Consider the following 25,412-nt stretch of genomic DNA (forward strand, 5'->3'; position numbering starts at 1 on the left):
GGGCCCATTTAAAGATGGCAGCCTGGAGGTATGCTTGGGACACACTCTTCAGCATAGCTTTCCTAAGAGATCAAATGTCTTATATTTGGGCCACTTTATTTATTTACATTGTATTTATTCCATGGTAAGTGTCAAGTGGTTTCATTGTAGTATTATTTCCATGCATGAGTATGCTGTACACAGATTAACCCACTCTGTTGCTCTCTTTTCCTCACCCCCTCATCTTCCATATTTTTAACAATTTTCAGGAGGTTACCTTGTGCCATTTTTATACATAGACACAATGTATTTTAGTATCATTCCTGTATTATCACCCTTTTCTTCTAGTCCTCCTCATTTCTCCAAATAGCACCACAATTATAGTCACATGTGTGTGTGTCTGTCTATCTGTCTGCAAATATCTGTCTAGATAGATGATCTAGAGAGATATCTAGATAGATATTAGGTCTGGATTCTAAATTTGAGAGACAGCATATGATCTTTGTTCTTCTCAACTTGGCTTTATTTCACATATGCATTTCACAAATGAATAATTTCATTCTTATGGCTTAGTAATATTCCATTGTGTATATGTAACACATTTTCTTGATCCATTCATTAGTTGTAGAGGATCTGGGTCATTCTCTAGCTTGGTGTAAATAGTGCCACAATGTACATGGTTGTGCAGGAGAAATCTCTATTATATCCTGGGTAACATTCCTTCAATTAACTATCTAAGAGTAGAATATCTGGATCATAGGGTAGTTCTAGTTTTAGATGTATAGGAAGTTCCATACTGACTTCCATAGTAGTTATACTAGTTGTTTGTATTCTTGACAAATGCCATTCAACTGGCACTCCAGTTGAATCTCAATGTGGTTTTGATTGTGTTTCCTTTATGGCCTAGGATGTTGAACATTTGTTTATGTATTTATTAGCCATTTATACTTTCAAGAATTGTCTATTCAGTTCATTTTCCTAATTATGATTTGGGTTTGGGTTGTTGGACCACTTTGAGTAGCAGTAGACATAGACCCATTTCCATAGGCCAAACTAAGGGCTGGGGGGTGGGGAGAAGAGAACTTATGAGCAAAAAGAAAACTTTAGGGGCGAGTGCCTTCCTTCATGAGGGAGTCCTGTGAAGACTTGAGAAGCTGGAAGTGCCCCCCTTCCCTTTAACTGTGTGTTCCCCCGTTCTAGGCTCTGAAGGGCTCCAAGAAGCTGGTGCTGTCTGTGTACTCGGCCGGGCGCATCCCTGGAGGATATGTCACCAACCACATCTACACCTGGGTGGACCCACAGGGCCGAAGCATCTCCCCACCTTCAGGCCTGCCCCAGCCCCATGGCAGTGCCCTGAGACAGCATGAGGGGGACCGCAGGAGCACGCTACACCTCCTTCAGAGCGGGGATGAGAAAAAGGTGAGCTCCTGGTTATAACAGAGGGAGGAGCTGGTGGCAGCAGAAGCTGAGTTACCAAGATCTTTCCACATGAGAACAGGGCGGGGCTCCTCAGAGGATCTGCCCCCCCAAACCCCCCCCCCCCCCGCAGGCCTCTGTCCTCTCCCACATGCCCCTCTCAAAGAGTTTTGTCTCTGGCCTGTTTCTGACCTGTTCAGTGCTACACTGCTGCAAAGAAGAGCTCAGATACATGCATTCAGCGGATCAGTCACCATCCCCCTCTAGAGGATGGGCCCTTCTGCTGGCAGGAGTTGGGCTATACCAGGCCCTGCTGCCTAGCCCTAGGAAAGGAAAGGGAGAAGGCTCTGGGCTGGGCTTCGTACATTAGAGATGGCTGAACTGCACCATGGTCTTTGATCTAGGTGTGTAGCCCAAGAAGCTGCCAGGACTTTTACCGTCTCCCCCAGGGAATCTGTGGTAGTTTGGGTCCCAGATTGTAAACAATAGAGGCCTGTCTGCCCGCCCTGCCCTAGTGTGGGCAGCCCCAGCACTGCAGCTAGGGTACAACCTGCAGAGGATCTCTGCCATTCTGTTCTCCCAGTCTTCACCCTCAGGTGTCCACTTACAGGGAGGGGGCATCTGATGGGCTTGGTGCGGAACCTTGACTTAGAAACTACCAGGGCTTTAGCTGGTGGGGAAGGGGTTGTTGCTTGGAGCACCATGGGGTTTGTAACTTAATGACTGAGGCAGGGGTATGAATAAATGTCCCCAACAGAGCTCTCTTCCTCATAGAAATGGTCTATGTCTTCCCATCAAATGAACCAGGGATTAACGGGGCTCCTCATGTCTTAACCTTCTCTTTGGGCTGTTTGATTTGCACTCCTTTGGGTGTGATTTGACTGACCAGCAGCTCTGCTCTCTCCAAACCTTGAGAGTTAAGAGGCAGCAGCTAAGAGGCCGCAGAACCTAGATGCTGGGCCAAGCACCATCCCCGTGGAGACTCTTTCTGAGCTCTCTCCTTTACCTGTCAATAAGAGCATAACATTAATTTAGTGCATTTGTGTTCTTTGTTGAAATGTCAATATGCAGGACATAGGCGATCTCTGTGCTGCTGGGGGAGGCAATGGAGGCTAAGAGGCTAGTTGGTGTGCACTGGGCCGCCTCCCAGGCATCTTCAGAGTGGCTGGGGTCTTATGCCCTCCCCAGCAGGAGGACAATCCTCGGTTCCTGCAGCTCCTATCTTCTGCAGTGCCTAAGTTTTGTGGGGTAATTGGTCATGCCTTGAGCTGCTAACACCTTGAGTCCTTCTAACCACCTGTAGGGTGCTTGTCACTGGCTCCATCCTACCAGAAGTAAGTCATCTAAGCTTATTGAGCTCTACTGTGTGCCTGACAGTGTCATGAGTGATGGGGATAAAGGAACTGAAGAAAGGAAGGAAGGAGGGAAAACTAACTGGCTGGCTGGCTGGTTGGGTTGTTCCATCTACCATACACAGGCTGTCTTACCTGTCTGCTTCTCTAGGCAGAAACAGGGGCGTATGAATCAACTCTTGGTGGTTCTCCTGGCTGAAGGTAGAAGTATGTTATTAATATGGGTGATTTTCAAATACACGGAGTAGTCATAGGTGGGGGCTAAGAGTCAGGATCTCCACTAGAGGTATATTACCCACACAACGGCCTCCCTCTGTCCTCCTGAGTCCTGTGTAACCAGCCCATGTACACACGGGGCTTTGCCTAGTTCCAGAGGAGAGAGAGTTGTCTGCTTACAAAGTCAACATCAGAGGCCACAAGTCCCTGCAAGGGGGAAAAAGGCACTTCCTGTCTCTCTGTTATCTCTACAGGCATGGAGGGATGCTCAGCCATGAATCAGCAGGCTGCAGACCTTAGCCTTGGTGGTTCTTGTGTGTGTGTGTGTGTGTGTGTGTGTGTGTGTGTGTGTGTGTGTGTGTGTGATTTACTAGGCTTTGGACTCAGGGCTTCATGCTAGCTTTTTTGCTTATGGCTGATTAGTATTCTACCAATTGAGTCATACTTCCAATTTGGCATTTTACTGTTTAATTGAACATGTCTTGGGACATTTGTCTCCAGACTGGCATTGAACCAGGATCCTCAGATCTCAGCCTGCTAGGATTACAGGTGTGAGCCACAGGCACCAAGGCACCCTTAGGAGCTCCTGGTTGGTTGCCTGGACCAATGAATAGAAGATAATTTTGTCTTTGTCTTCCTCTGGGACTTACCACGGCTCTTTTTAAATACTGTGACAAAATCCATTGAACCCCAAATCTCAGCTATTTCTCAAGTGTATATTTCAAAAGTAGGTTTGGGGTTTGGTTTTTTTTGGACGTAGAGAGGTTGAGAGTCTCACTCTGAAGTGAATGGCCTTGAATTCAAGATCCTCCTGCCTCAGCCTCCTGAGTGCTAGATTACAGGAGCATTCTACTATGCCCAGAAGTGGGGTAGATTTTCAAGAAAGTCAGGGAAGGCCTCATGAAGAAGCAATCAAGGTAAAACTCAGAGGGCAGATGGAAGAGTGTTTGGAGGCCCAGACCTCCTTTAGGGGGTGGGGAAGGACCTTTTAAATTTATTTTCATTATTAAGTAGTTAAGAGGTTACAATTTAGAGGTCATAATTCTGTAAGTCAGGTGGTCCAGGGACCCCAGCGGTACTCCATCATGCCCAATGGTGTTCAGGGGACCCAGCAGGGTCCTGGAATTCCCAGCAGTGTCCACATGGGCCCAGCAGCATTCCAGCATTCCCAGGAATGAATCAAGGTACCCAATAAGGGACCAGGGACCAGGGTGTATAGCAGTATCTCAGAGTGCCCAGCAGTGAACTCCAAAGCCTGCTTGTGAACTCTGGCCCCTTCATTTTACATTTCAGTGAGGGCCACACTTCAGTGTCCTTCTCTGGAAAATAGAATAGCACAGGAAAGCCAAGGTTAACTGAAGGAGTGTGTGTGTGTGTGTGTGTGTGTGTGTGTGTGTGTGTGTGTGTGTGTGTGTGTGTGTGTGTAATGCTAGTGTGTGTGTGTGTGTGTGTGTGTGTGTGTGTAATGCTAGCACGGTACCTGCCTTAGTTGGGCTTGGTTCATGATCTGTTCTCATTCTAATCGGCTGATGGTATTCTGTACTCCGAGCCAGACCTCCACAGTCTCATTTTCTTTCTCTTAGATGAATTCTGCTCATGCCAAACACTAGTTGGATTTGTAGTGAACGATCAAGGCAGATTATCCTGTGGCTGATAGAACTTTATTGCCATTCTGTGATAAAGACTCCACTTTATTTCCATGCGGAGGAGTTGTGGAAAACGGTGGGAAGATGGAATGTCTGTTTCTATCCTTAGTATTCAGAGGGAGCTGCTTGGAGCTGGGCATTTTGGGCTTGGCTGCAAGGATGCAAAAGGTCTTGCCCAGGCCTCCTTGGAGGTGGGAAAGCCAGTGGAGGGATGAGAGGAGCTTACTACATATGACCTGGCATATTGGATCTAGCAGATCCTGAGCCAGGCCTACTGGTCCCTGCCCAGAGGGCACAGTCCTATGAGCACCATCTGTTCCCAGCCGGCCTCCAGCCCTTCGGTGTGAGGCCTCCCACCCCCTACCACTGTCTCAAGACACAGACCCTCTCTGGGGGTCTTCAGAAGTTCTCTTTATCTCTCATTTGGCCCACAGCCCCACAGGCCTGCCCTTTCCTCTCCACCCCCTGCCAGCTATGAGCCATTTTCTGTGGTCTGTCCCATGCCTGGACCTCAGCACTGGCTGTGGCCCTGAACAAAGCCGACAAGCCAGCATGCCTAGGATGTTGGATCCCAGGGAACCTCTGGAGGGCTCCTCAGCATTCTCCTTTCCCTGAAGTTTTAGCATTGATAGAGGACAAGAGTTCTCCAAGTCACTCAGCACATCAGTGAAAGAACCAGACTGGGGGTGTCTCTGGGGACAGTCCAGATCTGGCCTTGCCCTTCTGGTGCGTGGAGTCAGTTCCATGTTCTTCTGAGCAGGGGAGGCATGTCGCACACAGACACAGACACAGACACACACAGACACACACACACAGACACACACACACACACACATACACACACACGCCCGCTTCCCCCACGTGAGCCTCCTCCAGGCTGACAACACCTTATCTCTCCCCTGCAGGTGAACCTGGTGCTGGGGGACGGCCGCTCCCTGGGCCTCACCATCCGAGGGGGAGCTGAGTACGGCCTAGGCATATACATCACTGGCGTGGACCCAGGCTCCGAAGCGGAAAGCAGCGGGCTCAAGGTGAGGGGAGATCCCAGGGTCTGGTTCGCAGCGTCTGTGCTGTGTAGAGAGGAACGTCTGGACGAGACCCACTCACACCCCAGAACCTCACCAGTGGCCATCTAGAGGCCAAGGCCAGGGCATGATGGAGGCTGTTCATTCTGTTCTTTCCATCCTTACACAGTGTCTGCATGGGAACAGGTGTTACTTTTACAGTCATGGCTAACTATGAGTATAAAGCAATTTCCATTTGGAAAGAAGGCGGAGGAAAAGCATTCCACAGAAGTTTTCCGGTCACTCGGTTTTGCCTAAGTTGCAGAGTGCAAGGATTTTATTTGCTCCTAAAGTGCCACCTTCAGTACGTCCTTCCATCCTTTCTCCTCTCCACAGCAGTGAAACATTTTCTACTTTCCTTCCCCCACGAGGCCCCTTCGGCTGTACCCCTGACACCTGCCTACACTCACTCGGGCGTCCAGGGCCGATTAATTCTGTTTATTGCAGTGCACTTTCCGTGGAATTAGGCGTATTGAAAAGGAATAAAGGGCTTGGCTGTGTGGGTGGCAGAGCCAGAACAGGCTTTATTTGTAAATAGGGCTTCCTGTCGCTGTGCAGATCTCTCCTGGGGGGAAAGGCTGCTTTCCAGCTGCTCGGCCCACTTACTTCCCCAGGCCCAGGTTGAGTTCTGAGGAGGGACAGGCCAACCCTGCCCTCTGTGGAAAGGCACTTAGGAGGTCAGGGGCTCCCAGCAGTTACCCTAGGGGTGGGCCAGGCAGTGGGGGTTGGGGGCAAGTTCCCCACCCTCTCAGCAGGGGCTGCCACCCCCTCCACAGTTTATCTTTGGATTGCTCTTATTCTTTTGTACCTGCCCTCACCGCCCACCCCCCACAGCTTTCCAGTCCTACCAGAGACCCAACCTTTAAGCCCTGTGTTCCATTCCCGATAGCCAGAATTGATTGGCAGTTAGAAATAATCACTGTGACAGCAGTTGCCACTTTTTAACCAGCTATTATGAGTCAGACACGGTGCAGAATGCTTGAGCTATGCATGCATACAATCCTCTCCATAGCCCGGTGGTGGCCATTAATAGCATGACTTAGATGAGTAAAAAAGACTCAGAAAGGTACAGGAAGTTGCCCAGAGCCACACAAGGATCCCGGCCTGCCCTACCCCAGGGTCCTCTAAAGGCAGTGTGCTTTCTTCTTTTTCTCTTAGTTCCGACTTCACCAACCAAAAGCACTAGGTGTCTTCGTCACCACCCAACATGCAAAGTTAGTGTGTGCAAGCTCTTCTATTGGTGCCTTCCCTGGAGGCTGTCAGCCAGTCCATTTCTGTTCATGGGGTCCAGGCTGTCATTCTGGTCCTGGGACCGTCCACTCACAGGGTCACCCCTCTGATTGTGGCCTTAGGACAGGCCTGTCAGGGATCTAGGGCAGAAGCTATGTCTCAGTAAGTGGGGACAGATGGCTCTTTGCAGCGCGGTGGTGGATGCTAGGTGTCTCGGAACTGCTGTGACAGCTGCAGGCTAGGCTGGCCCCTGTGCACACTGGATTTTGTCAGAATCAGTTCTGACCACCTGTCCTCTCTGGGCTAAGCACCTTCCATGTGCCATCCCTCGGTACCCTCCCTGTGGCTCAGGGGCTCCCAATACTTAATCCCACCAGAGAGCCTGGGCTGGGTATTATCTCTCGGCTCCCAGCGGCATGACATGGAGCCTGGGTGTGCTTTCTTTTCAAAATATCCCCCTGCCCAAGACAGCATCTGCATGTAGTAGATGTGTAGGAAACAGTTCTCTACTTGAGGGAGGGAGGAAGGATCTTGGCAGGACCAGAACCAGTTTTCTTTCTTCCAATCTTGTGCCCTGTCTCCTTTGCACCCAGCTCGCACACAACACAGAGTTCACTTTTGTGGAAGGAAAGGATTCTGCTAAGCACGGCCAGTGGCTTTCCTGCCCTCCTGCTGTTGCAGTCGTCATTGCTGTGGTGGACAGCACTCACCAGTGAGTGCTAATACCCGGGCAGAAGCTTAACCAGAAGTGGCATGTTTTTATGTAGCTCCGAGATATCTGTATATGTTGTGAGTATGGAGAGAAAATAAGTTTATAGTAGGTAATCCTGACTGCCACCCACATTAACTGAGTATAAATTTTTAAAAAATTACTATCTAGCCAGGCATCAGTAGCTCATGCCTATAATCCTAGCTATTCAGGAGGCTGAGATCTGAGAATCGTGGTTTGAAGCCAACCTGGGCAGGAAAGTCTATGAGACTCTTATCTCCAAATTAATCATCCACACACTCAAAAAGCTGGAAGTGGAGTTGGGCTCAAGTGGTAGAGCACTAGCCTTGAGCAAAGAAGTTCAGGGACGGCATCTAAACCCCTGAGTTTAAGCCCCAGGACTCTGTCTGTCTGCCTGTCTGCCTGCCTGCCTGCCTGTCTCTCTCTCTCTTCTCTCACACACACAATTACCTGTTTTCCAATTGTGAAAAAAGTATCCTTGCTAGACATAGAAAAGAGAAACAGTTTCCTGTCCTGTATTTTCCGGGAAGTCCTTCCTCTCCTGCCCTGTGCAACCTTGGGATGTGACAACTCTTTGCAGTTAGCATGACTTTCCAGAGCTCTTAAGAGTCTGGCCTGCCAGTCTCTTGGGGACCCTCCTTGCTGATTCTTTTCCTTCCTTGACCCCCACCACCATGAGCCTTTTAGAAAATGGCCTTCCTTCCTAGGTCAGATCATGATGTGTCTGGGCTGTAAGATTTTCATCAAGTTGTGGCCACTTCTCAGTACTAAGATGGGCTGTGAAACCAGGAGCCTGGGGCTGGGATGTAGCTCAGTGGAATTCCCAGAATTCCTGAGGTACAGGATTCAATCCCTGGCCTCATCAGAAGAGGTGAAGAGGCACAAATAGCAAGTTTGTGTTTCAATGGCCTTAGTATTATTTTTACCTAGTGCAATTTACTACCTATGATGTCTTCTCTTTGCTGGCAGGAAAGAAAGCAGGGGAGGGAGGAGCCATCGATGTAGCTAAGCTCTGAGGCAGGGGTTTGGAGAGAGCTATTTGCTGGTGGCACCAAGGCCATATCCCTCTCTGGGTTCTCAGGCCATAGGTCCTTCTCCTGTGAAGGGACTGCAGACAATGGAGGACAGAGCAAGGTGTCCCTACACCTGGTTTCCTGGAAGGTGCAGGAACCCAGAATTCAGCTCCCCATTGAATGGAGAGTGGCAAAGCCCCTGGAGCTCTTAAGTGACATGCTGGCCGGGCACCGGGGTGGGGAGCAACGGCACTGCACACCTGCTAAGCACTTTCCTTATGCTCCACTTTAATAACTCTCTGGACAGTCTCAGAGGTAGATGACCCACTACTTTTTATTGAAAGCTGTGCAGACGGAAGCCCAGAGAGGCCTAGCCCTGGAACCCTGGATGGGAGTGATGGGAAAAACAAGCCCAGCCAGACAGTCTTCAGCAGCTGTGGTTGGCCCTTTTCTGACATGAAAATCTTGTTCCCATTCCTTCCTTCTTGCACCTTTCCCAGACAAGTCCTGTGGCTCTTACTCTGGCCCCTTTGTGGTTCTGGGGCAGAGCAGGAGAGGGGCCCTGTAGGCGCCACCTTAACTGCCCTCTAGAGATGCAGGAGAGGAGACTGATGGACTCTCACTTTCACCTTTCCTCTGTGTGCCGTGTCTGCTCAGCTCAGCGGCCTTCGCTGGGGAAACATTCCTGCTGCCGGCAGGACTCAGGCCAATGGCCACGCCCCCTCCAGGTGCTGCCTGAGTCACCTCAAGGCAGGCCCAGATGGATGGCCTGGTTGTCATTGTCCCCATTTTACCTTTGAAGAGCCTGGTGGTCAGTGACTTTCAGCAGCTTGTCCCTGAGCTGTCAGAGAAGCCATGGAGCGCAGGCTGAGCCATCGCTGCCCCTAAGGCCACTGGCGACAGGGAAGCCCAGCTCGGAAGTGGGGTGCCTGTTCCACTGGGACAGACATTGTCCTGTTTCTGTAACTTCCATCCAGTGCCCGGCCCCTCCCCCCTGGGCAGCAGGCAGCTTGTCATTTGCACAACAATGCCAGGTGACTTACGTGGCACACAATTATCTGTACCTGTGAGATGGAAGCTGGTCTGCCAGGAAGGGGGTTCAGTCAGTGCTAAGAGTTGTTGAGCATGTCTGTCTTCCGTGGAAGGAGCACCCAAGGACCAGGACATGGGGTTTTGCCATCCCTAAATGAGTGAAGGGCACACAGATACACACTCACACACACATGCACACACACACACACACACTAAGGCCATGAGATCAGAGCCAGCTTAAATTTGCATAGCCATGAGAAAAGACAAGACCATTTAATGAATGGTGTGCTTAATGTCTCCTTGAGCCATTCTATCCATTCTGTCCACCAGATAGATAGAAGCCCAGGTTGGCATCAGGCTTTTCTACCAATCTCTTGCGCCGCTCAAGTGGCTGAGCAAAGGGTCTGCAGTGGAGTGTGGGGGCTGAGGCCATCAGCTGCCCTTCTGGCTTCAGACGTGGCCAGGCTGAGCTCAGTGGTGTCCGTGGAGGCTGGTGTGGTGTGCCGACCCATGGCCACGCTGGTCCCCTTCGCTGACGGACGTCATTGTAGCGGTGGGCCATTTGTCAGCCCCCGTTGTGGAGCAGGGCTGTAGCAAGGCATGGAGAGGAGGTCACTGTCCTGGCCCTGGCTCTGGCCTTGCCTGCAGATCACTTGTAGTGCGGATCACGGCGTCATACATCGCAGTTGCTGTGAGTACAGAGCCACCCACATGGAGGATGGCAGCCGCCAAGGAGTCTGCTTGTGGGTGAGGGGTCCTGGACACACCAGGAGAGGGGCGGCTGGTCTAGGGGCCACAGCCAGCGTTGGTGTCTGGGCGCGGAGCTCTCACATCTGGAGTCTCATGCTGGTGGTGGCCATGGCCCTGACTGGTCTCTCCATGGCTTTTCTCAGTCCTTGCACAGGCCTCGTGGGGGCTGCTTCTTAGCTTAGCTGGGGTCTGCAGGGAGGGAGGCAGGTGGGGCCTGGTTTCTGTGCAGGAAGCAGATGGCATCTCTGCTCAGGGCTCCGTGGTCCAGGTGGGCATGTAAGCAGTCCCAGAGGAGGAGAGCAGACACCACCCCCCTCCTGGTGTCCTGGAGCTGCTGTGACAAAGGTCCACACGCTGGGTGTCTAACAACAGCAGAAACAACTTGATTACAAGATCCAGACACCCAATGCCAGGGCATCAGCAGGATGGCCTCCCTCTGAGGCTCGGGGTGGGGACCTCCTTGCCTCTCGCCACTCCGGCTGCTGCTGGACTAGTTAGCTGGAAACTCATGGGGGTCAGAGCCATACCTAGCCATGGTGATACCATGGATACCAGGAGAACACCTGCCCTGTCCTACGGCCAGGTGCTGTCCTGAGGACGTAAGATAGTGGCTCCTTTCACCCCCCACAGCAAGCCCATGACTAGCATTCTTAGCCCTTACAGCACAGAGAGGTTAAGTGACTTTACCAAGCCCACATATACAGGAAGTGGTCGACCAGGATGTGAATCCAGAATTGGGGTACCTGGCCACCCTGCTGTGCTGGGTCCTCGGGAGGAGCCCTCAGCCCACTGTGGCTACAGAGACAAGGGCTAGGTATGGGTCTCGCAGGGCAGAACCAGGCCCTGCAGAGGGGGACAGGTACCGTGAGGACCAGAGGGTGGGGGGACAGATGAAGTGGGGGTGAATGGTGCAGGAGGTAGGAGGAGACAGTTCTCTTGATACTTCACAGCTGGCCAGCAACACCTGCAGAGACAGACACCTGCACTAGGACTGATGGCGTTAACCTCAGAGCCGAGGAACAGTTATCTGGGAGGCAGGCTAGAGGGAGACTGGACCTGTCAGAGTTTAGGGTGCAAGAGACTGTGTCAGAGCTATTTACCTGCACCTATTTCTCTTTAGTTTATTTTTTTCCAGCTATGTAAGCACTAACTTGCACACACGCACACACACACACACACACCACACACACACACACACACACACACACCACACACACACACACACACACACACACACACACACACACAGTAGGAGCCCATACATTCTGCGTTCTCTAAGCAGCCTTGTTTAACCTCTGTGTTGATTGACAGTCCCTGTACCATAAATCCTATGCCATAAATCAGTGCCTTTTTAGTCTATTCTCCAGACTAGGCAGTGATCACCACTATTGAATTTCAGAATGTTTTTAGGCCTCCCTGAAAATCCCTGTGATCCTTTAAACAGCTGTTTTCCTGCTCCCCACCCCAGCCCCCTGTGAAATACTCATCTCTATTCTGCCTCTTCAGAACAGCCCCCTGGGGGCCCCAAGTATGAAGGAGTCACAGATCGATCATGTGACCCTTGTGTCTGGCTTCTCTCTAACGTTATGCCCTAAATCAGTAAATTCATGTTGATGACCGAGTAATATTCTACCACATGGCTATGCCATATTTTGTCTGTTCCCAAGCTGATGGACATGTGAGTGTTCTCCATCCACAGCACCTTTCCCTTTCTCATTTCTTGGTGTACTTTTGCATGATTATTATATGGTGTACACTAGTTTGCATCCCCATTTTTTTCACTTGCATTTTCCCCCATGTATGGTAATTAAAAATTCCTCCTCAGCACAATTTGTAATAGTTGCATAATAATAATTCCATCTGTGGCTGAATTATAATTTACCCAACCATTCACCCTTATTCCCTGTAAGTCGGGCATTTAGCTGGTTCTAATTGAAATAAGGTTTTTAAAAGAGTAACAAATGAGAGCAGTCTCAGCGGAACTTCTAGAGTCAGTTAACTGCCTCCAGGCATACCTCCACCTTCAGGCAGTATAGCCCTGGGCCAGCAGCAAGACTTGTCCCAAATTGCTTAGAGACTCTTCTTAGATCCCATAAAGGTTTTTCTTTTACTTTATTTTCCAGTCAGGCAGAGCAGATCTTCCACAGACCCTGTCCCCTCCAGGGTTATGCCATGTCTATCCCATTTTCCTCTTCCTCTCCCCTCCCCCTTCCCTCTAGCTCTCTGTTACCTTGCATTAATTGTTCAAAGGGCTGTCACTATGAGATTTCCATGTGCTTGGATCATGTTCACCCCCTCTTTTACTTCCCCTGCCCCTTTAAACAATTTCAACTCATTCATTATTCTATTGCCATTCATGCATATGAAGTCCTCTGCTTATTTCCCATGTCCCTCCTTTGATACTTTTCTTTTCCTTTTTTACCCTTGACTATATTGTTTTCATGCATAATTTGGAGGTTACAGAAATTGAATGAAGATTCATGCATTTGAATTCACTTGAAATTAACATTACCTGGCAGTTACTACTTAGGGAAAGTATTTCCTCTCAGTCCTTATTGTAGAGTTGGAGACCACTTTAGACAGATTGAAAGTATTGAGATAATGTTAAAGAACAACAACAACAAAAACCCACATTTCAAGCCTAGTGCCAGTGGAGCATGTGTGTAATATTAGCTACTCAAGGAGGCTGAGATCTGGAGGATGGTGGTTTGACACCAACCAGGGCTGAGCAAGAGGGCAGGCCTTGAGACCAAGCCCCAGTACTAGCAAATTGTCAAAATATATATGTATATATTAGGCTTTCAAAAGAGAAGCGTGTCCATCTAGACAGCTCCTTCCAGGGTGCCATGAGGACATGGTATGGAATAAGGATACCAATGTTTTGGCAAAATTGGGTGTAAGCTGGCTTCTCTCCCCTGCCTGTCAGGAGGATGGTTGCAAACTGTTAGGAAGACACAGGCACAGGCTGGCATGGTGCAATCACGGTCGTCTTCTTTGAAGTGAATGTGTTCATCTGTGTATCGCTTCCTAAGAGAAAGGCCTGGAGACCTTAAGTTGCTGCTGGCCAAGACTCGAGCAGGGATCTGAGACCTCAGACATGCATCTCCAGGCTCTGTCTGTACGTTTAAATTCTGCAGAACTGTGGCTGTTGGCTGGGTGAGCTCCTGGAGGTGAAGCTGCAACGACTTAGCACCGAGGGAGGTTCCAGATGCAAAGGGCAGAAGCCCAGTTACCCCTCCCCACCCTGGGGGGGGGTCGGGGCAGGACAGGCCTCTCACCTTCTCACTGTGCCTGGCATGGGTCTGTGCATATACATGGTTTGCAAAATAAGCCCTGAAAATATCTTTACCTTAATCCTCTGAGCCTGCAAATAGGTTTGATACGTAGCAGAGGGATCTAAGGGCACAAATAATATCTGGCCCCGGGATGCAGAGATGGGTCTGGTGGGCCCAGGTTATCACAGGGGTTCCTAGAAGTGGGGCGACAATCAGAGAACCAGAGAGATGGACAGCCACTGGTGAGAAAGACTTACTTGCCTGGCAATATGAGCTCTCGAGGTGAAGAAAGGGGTCCCCAGCCTAGGAATGTGGGCGGCCTCTGGAAATGGACTACATCTGGGAAGGAACTCCTCCATCTCTTCCTCATTCTAGAGGGCGCTGGTCCTGGTGGATCAGGGCACGCCCCAATGATGTCATCGATCAGTGATGCCATCTACACTCACCACCTCCTTGCAGGCCCTGCCTCCACATACAGTCAGAAGGGGGGTCGGGGGATGAACTGTGGAATCACATTCAGTCCACGGTGGGGTCTTCACTCCTTGGGTCTTTTCCAATAGAGTAGGTTGGTACTTTTATAAAGCTTCATTGTCAAGAGGCTGAGATCAGAGGATCATGGTTGGAAGCCAGCCTAGGCAAGAAAGTCTGTGAGACTCTTATTAACTACTCCAAAAGGCTAGAAGTGGTTCTGTGGCTCAAGTGGTAGAGACAGAGCCCAGGCCCTGAGTTCAAGCCCCAGGACCAGAAAAAAAAAATCCCTCTTTGCCACTGGTTCACGCTGCCTTGTCCATGGGGCAATTCTGTACACCCCAACCCCTGGCCCCACCTGTTCCAGTTCATTCTACTGCCTGGCTGTTCCCTCCCAGGTCAGGCCAGCCTGAACAGAAAAATCTGCAAGACTCCCATCTCCAAAATACCCAGCAAAAAGCTGAGCTGGAGACATGGCTCAAGTGGTAGAACAACAGCTGTATGAGGCCCTGAGTTCAAGCACAAAAAATTGGGTGGGTTCCCCTCCTATGACATCTTCCGACCTCTCAGCTGATGTCTGTGACGGCTGTGGACTTGAACACTTGCAGAGCACTCAGAAGCAGGTTAGCAGGCTGGGCCAGGTTTGCTCTACCTGTCTGGGAGGGTGTGGGCCCAGACCCCTGACCTTGCACCCCTCACTCTGGCGGCCTGCCCTCTGGAACAAGGGGGCTGTGTAAGTGCATGTCGTGTCTCCCGGTGCGAGGCCAAGGAAAACACAACAGAATTGGGCCTCCCTTTGCTTTGTGTTTGAGGGAAATCTGGCCAGTGTCATGTGAAGCGGGGCTGCCCGTACCCAGGCCCCTGCGTGGATGACCTTTACATTAGAAAGAAATGGCTTCCGCCTGGCTGGTGCTTTCTGTGCTTGCCTATCCCTTTATTTCTTTCATTCCTTGTGTCCCCATCCGTGAAGTCTGTTCAGTGTTTGTGGAAAGTCACCCACCATGCCATTTCAGGGGCCCAGCACAGTCACTTTGAATTCAGGCAGTTCCTGCCTTAGAGAGGGCACATTTGAATGGAGACCTGGAGCTTGCCTAGTGTCATCCAGGTGAAGTATGGAGGGAAAAGTGTTCAGGGTAGAAGAAAGCATATGCAAAGGTCCTGAGGTGGGGAAGGGCCTGTGAGATGAGCTAGTGAGCCACAGGTACAGGAGGTGCTCGCAAACCACAGGGGCAGATTTTTGCGGTTTAAATCAGTCCCTCTAGCATGCACAGAAGGGATTGGGGTGGGGGTGAGAGTGAAGCAGAGGCCACTTTGGAGGTCGAGGGGAGAGGACAGGACCAGGAACAGAGTAGAATCCACAGAGAAACGGGTCCCAGGGTCTTTTGGGAGGGAAAGTAGTCCTGATGGTGGACCCCATGCATCTGGAGGTGTGGGGGGTTGTGGGGTAGGAAGGGCGGAGAAGGCCAGAGGTTCCTTCTTTATCTCCGGCAGCACCCTCATCTGCAGGCCTCTGCTGCATCTGGGTGGCTCACCCATGGCCGCTGGCGACATGACTTCAGTTGTATTTCAATGTGACTAATTGCAGCCCAAATAGTGGTGGCTCCAATTCTTGGACAGTGTCAATTTGGAACAGTTCCATGATCTTAGAAAGTTCTGTGGGCAGCGCTGGCTCAGGGGCCCTGGAGTCGTCTGAGTGGAAATATTGGGCGAGTGGATGCTCTTCTGGGCTGGAGTCATCCTGCTCCAGCGTTAGCAGGCTGGGTGTCCTTGAAAGAGTGAGCAAGCCCCACCGCGCCTCTGGAAACAGGAAGCAGGAAAGCCCCCCTGCCACGTAGGTGCCCAGTAATTGTGTAGTTCTGTGTCATGCCAAGAAGGCACGTGGACTCCCCAATCGATTCTTCCTGCATCTGACCCCTGGGATTCCTCAATTTGGAAGCCACATCTTCCTGGGGAAGAACTCAGGAATGACCTTTTCCACCTAGCTCTGACCTTGACTCAGAGGGCGAGGCCTTAGCTTTTCATTGAAGACAAGGGGTGTAGGAAGCCTTTAAGGAGAGCTGCCCCCACGGAACAAGTCTGCCAGGTTTAGAAGGAACCAGGGCCCACCGGCTGGCATTTTGGTTTGCATGGGCTTTCTAATCTCATCTGTGTATTTCTGGAGAGTTCTGCCTGGTTAGATGAAGAACTTTACCCCCTTCCACCCCAAATCCAGCCCTCCTTGATAGCTGGCCTCAGGAACCTCTTTGCCATTAGCCTTGATCTTTTAATCTTATTTTTAAATATGGGTTTACTGATTTCTGAACTGTTGGGGGAAAAGTAATATCGTCTCATTAAAACTGCATTATTTTAATGGGAGAGGGGAAGCCCATTAAAGTTTTATACCTGACATGGAAAACTATGGAAGATTCATCATTGTAATAATGATGAATAAGAATCTGGATTTTCGTTGTGGTAATGCTACAGTCAGCAAGGTGTTGCTGGAAGCAACTAAGTTCTTGGTGGAAGGGGGTAGAAACAGCCCTGAAACAACCCCCAGGAATGGGTGAGACTCCTGGCTCCAATTGACCAGCAAAGGGCCGGGAGTGGAAGTGTGGCTCCAGTGGGAGGTACAGCTCCGTGGTAGAGTGCAAGCCTGAGCAAAAAGCCAAGGGTGAGTGTGAAGTCCACAGTTCAAGCCCTAGTACCTGCACCAAAAAAAGCAAAAATGGAGGCACGTTAATCCCCTAAAAGTAGCTAAAGTTAGAGAGGTTATGGAGAAGAAGTTCTTATTCAGGGTCTTGACCCCAAACCAGGCACACCTGTCATCTTCTGACTTTGACCCCTTGTATTCTACCAGATAACGGTGATTCCATCTTCAGGCCAAAGCAGAACGGTGGGCCCTTATAATCTGCTTCTCGTGTACTAGTCTATCCATGGCCTGGAACTGTGAGCTGGGTCGGCTGCATCTTAATTCCCACAGGCCAGAGAAATGTTTAAATACATGGGTTGGAAAGTGATAGAACCACTTCCGGTTTTCTGGTGGTTCATTGGAGATAAAAGTCTCACGGACTTTCCTGCCCAGACTGGCTTTGAATCGCAATCCTCAGATCTCAGCCTCCTGAGTAGCTAGGAGTGAGCCACCAGCGCCTAGCTGAGTACTGAGGTTTAAACTCAGGATCTCACGCTTGCTTGCACCTGGTGCCCTATCCCTTGAGCCATATCTTCAGCCCCCAACAACTTAAAAAAAAAAATTCTGGGCAGACCCTTGTTAAGATTTCTCCCATCCAGGCTGTTGGACATCTTTCTCTCTGGGACATGATGACCACTTCATTTTATGACAACTGTCCTGCTGTCCAGCCACAGAAAGACCACCACCTCAGCAGCCTTCTGTGCCCGAGCCTTGTCAGCTTTCCTGTCCTGACGGAGCACCTGGCCCCTGAATCACCCCCACTGCCTCCCACCACCCCTGTCAGCAGAAAGCAGCCAGATGGAGCTTATTGTCCACAGCTCCAGCTGATCTCAGGGTCCTGAGTTGGGGGCGGGGTGTGCAGGGCAGGGAAATACGGACATTCAAGTCGACAGGAGCTAGAACGGGGAATGCCCAGATGCTCACACTCTGGGCCCAGTGGGTTAAACACACTATCCTGGGTCTTTTAAGGAGTCCGCTCAGCCATACCAAGATTAAACCAGGAAGGGCAAAGAGGGCCCCAGGTGCAGGCCATTTAGGGAGGGCCATGAGGGGAGGCCCTCAGTTTAGGTGAGTAGGTTTGTTAGCACCACCTCCTCACCTACTAGCAGTGAGTGAACCCCACCCCCACCCCCACCCCCCTGCAGCAACGGGGCTGTCAGTCCTTACCTGCACTGTCCACCTCATCCCTGCAGGTCTGATTTTTGCTTTCCTAATAAGCCACTGTGACTGACCTCTCCCACCCTTCCTCCTGGTTCCTTTGCTGTACCCAGGACGCCCATCCTAATCTTAGGAGCATCCCAGCCACTCCACCAACTGCTCATGGACGGAAATCTGGAAACCATGGCTCTCGGTCAGCCCCTCCTCCAAGAGCCCCCAGCAGCGGGGTGAAGGACTCCTCACTGCTAGGTGCCTGTGGGTACCTGTGAGATCAGCCATGTCTTAGGGTGACAGGCATCCTGCGTTTTGCCCTCTCCCCGCTTCCTCTCCTGCTGGTGATCAGAGGCCCCTTTGGCCGGCTCCCTGGTAGAGAGGCTTGCTCCCAGTTCCCAGAGGCCCACGCCTGGACGTAGCTGGTCTCTCAGACATGAGTTCCTTTCTATCAAACTGCAGGGATGAAATAAAATGTGTGGAAGGGAAGCTGAGATTCCCTCAGCTCTGCCGAGGGGGTACACACGGAAACAAAGCATGGAGCGGCAGCTTTGCAGCAGGCAGCAGAGCGGAGGATCCTGCTGGGCAGAGATGGAAGCGGCTGGGCGGGATGGGTGTGAGTAGGCCTGGCAGGAAGCAGTTTCTCCTCCCACCCACCCTGCCTAGGGAGGCCGGGTGCCCATGGTATCTCCCCAGCTCTGTACCTTGGCTACTGAATTTGTGAGAAGGCTGCATGGAGACGGGCAAGGTAGCAGCTAGCAAAATTCTTGAGTGTTGCATTCTGGGCCCAGGGCTGACTCAGGGCTGGCAGTGGAAACAAGCTTTGCTTCTGCCTTGCTGTGCAACCTCCGGCATTCACATCACCTCTCTCGGGCTGTTGGAGAAGAGGAGAGTCTCCCTCCGGGCTCAGTGCCCTGCACACAGTCCCAGGGTGACCGTCGTGTGCCTCTTGGCAGGTCGGGGACCAGATTTTGGAGGTGAACGGGCAGAGCTTTCTCAGCATCCTGCATGATGAGGCGGTCAAGCTGCTCAAGTCCTCCCGGCATCTCATCCTGACTGTGAAGGATGTGGGGAAGCTGCCCCACGCGCGTACCACCGTGGATGAGACCAAGTGGATCGCCAGTTCCCGGATCGGGGAGAGCGCCACCAGCGCGGCCATGGCAGGGTCGGACCTCTCATTTGTGCAGCTTGGGTGGGGGCAGGGGCTTCTGAGAGCGGATGCCCCTCATCCCTGCCACTGTTGGCACCCACCCATCTGGCATCCCCACCAGGGCCCCTTCTTGCAGGACCTGACTACAGCTTTGGCCCTTCCTGGCCTCAGTTTCCCCATCCTGGAGGTGCATTTACTTTCAGGAAAAGTCCCTTCACTTGAGGGCTTAGAAGCTTCATCTGAGAAGCAGGGATCCAAGCCCAGTCCCCATCCCAGACCTGCTAGTGAGGATCCTGGGGGTTAATGTAGGTGAAAGAGCCTCAGAAGGCATAAACCAGGCACAGAGAGCCGCCTGGAACTGCATAGTTGTCACCTGGGGTCCCCATCTGAAGTCTCAACCCCTGGCTGGTGACAAACACACCCAGATCACTTCTGTCCTCTCTCCTGTCCTCAGGCACAGTGTTACAAGTATTGTTTGTTTTTAAAACATCAGGTTTCTTTAAAATCAGAAGAATGAGCTGGGCACTGGTGGCTCACACCTGCAATCCTAGCTCCTCATGAGGCTGAGATCTCAAGATTGTGGTTCACAGCCAGCCCAGTTGGGGCTGGGGGGGGGGGAGTCCACGAGACGCTTATTTCCAGTTAAGCACCAGGAAACTGGAAGTGGAGCTGTAGCTCAAAGTGGTAGAGCACTAGCCTTGAGCAAAAGAGCTCAGGGACAGCGCCCAGGCCAGGAGTTCAAACTTCACGACCAGGGGAAAAAAACCTTGCAGGCTGAGCCTGTATGTGTGTGTGTCTCTCTGTGTCTGTCTCTGTGTGTGTCTGTCTGTGTGTCTGTGTGTGTGTGTGTGTGTGTGTCTCTCTCTGTGTGCAAGTGTGTGTGTGATGTGGACCTGAACTGAGCAGCCCCTCCTTCCAAACTGCCCCTGGGGAATCTCCAGTGTCCTGTACCCAGGGTCAGGTGACCAAGTGACATGTGAGAGGCCACGTGACCCTTAAACACATCTGCTTGGATGGCAACTCTTGATCTCAGAAGTCTGGAGGCCACTCAGGATCCATTTCATATGGCGTTGGCAATGCGGTCACGTTGTTTTGATACGAGGCCAGCTGTTCATACCCTGCATAGGCCCCCAATACAGCCAGACCCCTGCAGGGCCTGTGTCATGAATTCCGCCATGCAGAAGCTCCCGGGCCCACTCAGCCCAGCCTTTCTCCTGCACAGCTGATGCACCTGCTTCCACCTGCTGGGCGGTGTGGCTGAGGTGCTTGTCTGCCCACAGGTTTCCAGGGGACCTGGCAACAGAAGGGACAAGCAAGGTAAGTGTCCTTCATCCATGGGGTGCCTGCAGCTTCTTTGTCACCGCTAGGTAAGGAGCTCGGGCCCAGGCAATACACTGAGGAGGTCACACCCCATAGCACATTTCAGCCAGTGACCTTTCTACCTGGGATACCAGCCAGGTTCTGGGTGCCACCTTGACTCCAGGGCTGATAGCAGTGCCCAGATGACCAGGCCCCTGTGCTCCTGGAGGTCATACCCATCAGAGGAGACGTGTGGAAATGTAGCAGGCCTCAAATATCTTACTAGAAAGAGTGTTCATACATCCTTTCGAGGCAAGGCTCAGGGGGAGGGGGTGGGAGGATGGGGGGCGGCTAGGCAGGAAGGGGAATACGAGGGTAACAGATGAGCCACCAAACTAGGCAGGACAGGAGGGCTGCACTCTGAGTGGAGTTCATGTACCAGTGCCCGGAGGCAGGAGAGGGGAAGACTGAGATAAAGAGAGCTTCTTAGGGGTTTGTTATGTTTTGGTTTGGGGTTTGTAGGGTTTTATTTGTTTGGGCTTTTTCGTTTGTTTGTTTTTAGCAGGATCACTTTGGCCATTTTGAGCAGGTGACAGAGAGGGAATGAGGAGCAGGGAGAGACTAGATAGCGCCCAGGCTCACCTGGTTGGGAAACAGGATGGGAAGGCCGGAATTAGGCTGGTGATGGAGGCAGTGCTCTGGTTTAGAAGCATAGCTGGTATTACCCCAAGTAACCAAGGGAGATACTGAAGCCTAGAGAATAACGGGGTCCCCCAGCTAGATGCAGGACAGAGCAAGTACCAGGGGTTACACGAGCAAGTGCCAGGTGTACGCGCTGCAGCTCAGCGTCCTCAGCCTCTGTCTCTCTGTCTTGCAGCCTGGATTTTACAAGGGCCCGGCCGGCTCCCAGGTGACCCTGAGCAGCCTGGGAAACCAGACGCGTGCGCTGCTCGACGAGCAGGCTCGGCACCTGCTCACGGAGCAGGAGCGCACCACCATGGCCTACTACCTGGGTCAGTACCGCGGCGGCAGCATCTCCGTGGAAGCGCTGGTCCTGGCCCTGTTCGAGCTGCTCGATACCCACGCCAAGGTGATCTGCTCCCTTTCTCCTCTACCTCGTCACCCACAACCTGGGGACACAGGAGCAACTGGGGCCCTGGGCTGTGACCATGAACGGAGTGTACAGGTGGAAGGCCCGGATTGTTCATCCTAGGCTGGCTGACTGCCCACGGCTGCCACTAGGAGCCAGCCTCAGCAAGCTCCACGGGCCAGGGCGTCGGTGCCGCCTGGCTGTCCGGGGAGGGTCGCAGCCATGGGGAACGCGTGTGGGGAGACAGGACACAGCCTTGGCAGGTGGGAAGGGCACTCAATTCATGCCATGCCCAGCATGGTGTGTTCAGGACTCAAGGTCATGTGACATGTTTTTTTTCCCAGAGGGTTGGAGAGCGGAGTCGGGTTCGCATGAAGATCATTTGGGCATGTGAGGGGTCCCCGTCTCCCCGTCGGTGGGGTTCCCTGCTGGTGATGGTCCCCCTTCCCTCCACCTGCAGTTCTCGCTGCTCTCTGAGGTGCGGGGGAGCATCTCCCCTCAAGACCTTGGCCGCTTTGACCACCTGGTTCTGAGGCGGGAGATCGAGTCCATGAAGGCGCGGCAGCCCCAGGGCCCTGGGGCCGGGGACACCTACTCCATGGTCTCCTACAGCGACACCGGCTCGTCCACAGGCAGCCATGGTACCTCCACCACCGTCAGCTCGGCCAGGGTAAGCTCCCGCCCGGCCCAGGCCCGAAGGCGGGCACTGGCTCTAGGAATGAGACCTGTCTGGATTCAAATCCCAGAGGCCTCCCACAACTCTGTTCTAGCTGAGCCTCAGTTTCCTCTCCTGTGAAAATCTGAATGCTTGTTGAACATTTACTATAGTCCAGGCATGGTCTCTAAGGACCACGATTGTGCAGTGGGCAGAGCCTAGGAGAGGAGGAAAATAAAAAATGGGGGGGGGGGTAATTAGACAGTAGAAAGAAATACATTGTCCCAGGCCTGGGGGGATCAAGTGGGAGAACCAGCCAGGCCTTCTGTCCCTGTGCCAGGCTCAGGGCCGGCACTCCCACTTGACAGACTAGCCAGCCCCTGGATCAGCATCTGGTCCCAGGATGCCCAGGGACACGTCGGTTCCAGGAGCAGACCCCTGGTTCTCCATCCTGGAGACCAACCAGCCATTAACTCCCATGTAGCAGGAGGCCTCATGTGGCTCTCTTCTCTTCCACACCCTCCTTTCCAGCCGATCGTCCATCCCCACTCCTCTGAGAGAAGGGAGGAGAAAGTAATGGCTCTTGCTCTGGACTCTGACCTGAGAGTTCTCACCGGGGAGCCTCAGGCTGCGAGGACAGAGGAAGCTTCCTGATGGAGCGGAAGAAGTGGGTCCAAGATGGTGGGCTCTCTTCTTTAGCTCTGGGACTCTGTTCCGGCAGGATCTAATGTTCCCTTCTACCCTTCTCTCCTATCCCGAGTCATCTGCCTCTCAAAGGTCCTCTTCCCTCCCTGGGTGACCCGGAAGTTGTTCTCCATCCCTCTGTGGCTCTGGATATGGTTGTGGTGGAAGCATCTCACATGTTTCTCAGGAGAGCAGGTCACTTCCAGGGCGGGGAGGAGGCTGGCCCCACCCTGAGGCTGCTGAGCGCCGTGATACTACCCCACCCCCCGGGGCTTTGAGCTGCCTGATTTGGGCCTGGAGGACATCTTCCCCCTGGGTCCAGCACTTGAGAAGCCACGTGAAGCCTCAGAAACAGAAAGCTACTGCTCTAAAGCCTGGGGACACTGCAGACTGAGTCTGTGGTGGTCCATGTAGGATCAGGACCAGATCTGAGGAGGCTGGACATGTCTTTTGGTCTGGAAAACAGGAAATCTAGATTGAAGTTCTGGTGTCCCCAGACCTCAGTTTCTGGCCCAAGGTCTCGCTGGCTGTGGCTACAGCAGTCCAAGGTCCTGAGGTCAGGGCAGAGCAGAGCTGGCTGGAAGACAGGAGGAGTCAGGGAGCCTTATGTCTGGAAAGGCTCTGCAGAGTCAGGAACCCCCAGCCTCAGCCCGGCCCTAGCCCACTGTGACCTTGTCCCTGCCAGGATGTCTCCCCTAATGGGGAAGATAGCACTGCCTCAGGCCAGTCTGCGACAGCTGACCTTTTCCTGCCAGTATGATGCTCTCATACTGGGTTGGTGGGCGGGAGGGCACTTGGAATGGCAGACCCCAGATCTCAGGATGCTTTTGAGCAAGGATGTGGGGGACAGGTGGAAAGGGTGAGAGTCTGTTGTTCGGAGAGTCCAGGTGGGCCTGGAGGATGAGGTCAGGGTCAGGACCCCAGGGGACCCAGGCCAGGATGTGCTAGGAGTGGGGGAAGGGCGGGGGGTGGAGCCTAAGCAGGAGCCAGCAGGTGGGAGGTCACCATTTCCTCTGGCCTCTCCCCCCCCCCAGGGCTGAGCCACCCCCTCCCCACCTGCCAGGAGAGAGCCCCGCCCCGCCTGGGGCGGGCCGGGATGAAGCTCCCTTGGCCCACTCCTGAGGGTGAGCAGAGCCTTGGTTGGTTTTCCAACCTCTCTACTTGCCAGGGAAGACTGCCCGGAGCACCAGAGCTCTCCAAAGCACCAGGCTGGGGTCTGCTGCCCCCTTCATCCTACCCCACGGGCACGACCAGCTCGGCCTCGGGCTCTGTTACACAGACCTCTGCCTCGGTGGTCTGGAAGCCCTGCCTGGCATTGCTGGTGCAGCCCGGAACAGGTCGCTCTCTTCCACTCAGCCCATTTTTCCATCTGCCAGCTGGGGCCCCACCGGTGCAGGGCCCTTTGACAAGGTCAAGAGTCGTCTCTGCAGAGCAGGGGCCTCCAGGCCCCTTCAGGAGGCCGGCGGGGCGCAGGGCGCTGGCTGTGCACCCAGGTCATTTCTTCCTTCCCCACCATGTTCCTGCACACCAAGGCTTTGCATGCATGCGCCTGGGCTGGGGAAGGGGCTGCTGCGACCGCGGCTGCACCCTGCCCTAATGTTTATTTTGTGTATGTTTATTTTTGCCTTTTGCCCATCCTTCTTCCCCAGGAGCGGCTGCTGTGGCTTATAGACCTGATGGAGGTACCGTGCTTCTGCAGGGTGGGGTCCTGGGGGAGGGTCTCCCAGCCAGGGGCAGAGGTAGGGAGCCGGCTGGGGCACCCCCTGCAGCCCCTCACATCTGCTCCTGTCCCTGGTGGGGACCCGGTTTTGTTCTGGGTGCTTACTGTCTCTCCTGGTGACCAAATCCTCAGGCTCTGCTGGGAGAATGGCCTCCACCCAGAACCTAGCTCTATCCCATCCTGGCTGTGTGACCTCAGGAAGCAGCTTCACCTCTCTGAGTTCAGCTGTAGGATCTGTGAACATGAGACTATGCCATGCTGTTGGGAGACCTCCCAGCCTTTTTCATATTCCAGAATGTTCTGGAACATTCTCCTACTCCCCATGGCCTGTCTCCTTCACATACTTCAGCCTGCAGCTCAGATGTCACCTCTTCCAGGAAGCTATCTATGGTCCATCCACTTACCCTCTGATCACCAGCCGTCTGAGGCAGGGGTCACCAGCACCCCTGGGGTTCAGCACAGAGCTGGCCTGGTATAAGGAGTTGGAGCCATTGTTGTTCCTATGGCTGGTATTCCGTAAGTTCACTATGGTAGCCATATTGCCTTCTAAACCTATCTCCTGTGACCCTCTGGGAGCCAGGAGCCACATCGGACAGAGGACTTGGAAGCTCAGAGAACAGGAGCAGCTAGCTGAAGGTCACACAGCTAGCCAGAGGTGGAGGGGGCCCAGACCCTGGGCCTGCTCACCTCGAGTGGGGCTCTCAGGCTGCCTTGCCTCTCCTGGTGGGGTCTCGCCAGCTGCCACCGCGCATGTCTGTGTATCGCCTCTCTCCTCCCTCCTCCTCCTCCTCCCCCTCCCCTCCCCTTCCTCCCTCCCCTCCCACCT

At 52.9% G+C, this 25,412-nt stretch overlaps 1 protein-coding gene across 1 annotated transcript in view; it reads left to right on the top strand.

The window, feature by feature from the left end:
• Positions 1-25,412, top strand: part of Dfnb31 (deafness, autosomal recessive 31) — a gene marked incomplete at its 5' end in the record, with an annotated part of 71,721 nt that overhangs the window by 31,886 nt on the left and 14,423 nt on the right. The window contains 7 exons of the mRNA XM_013030112.1: positions 1,180-1,398; positions 5,515-5,640; positions 18,945-19,153; positions 20,419-20,455; positions 21,315-21,527; positions 21,988-22,197; positions 24,516-24,548. Coding sequence (XP_012885566.1) covers positions 1,180-1,398; positions 5,515-5,640; positions 18,945-19,153; positions 20,419-20,455; positions 21,315-21,527; positions 21,988-22,197; positions 24,516-24,548 — 1,047 coding nt within the window. The remainder of the gene's footprint in view (positions 1-1,179; positions 1,399-5,514; positions 5,641-18,944; positions 19,154-20,418; positions 20,456-21,314; positions 21,528-21,987; positions 22,198-24,515; positions 24,549-25,412) is intronic.

This window comes from Dipodomys ordii, unplaced genomic scaffold (genome assembly GCF_000151885.1).
Source record: "Dipodomys ordii isolate 6190 unplaced genomic scaffold, Dord_2.0 Scaffold127, whole genome shotgun sequence".
Lineage (NCBI taxonomy): Eukaryota > Metazoa > Chordata > Mammalia > Rodentia > Heteromyidae > Dipodomys > Dipodomys ordii.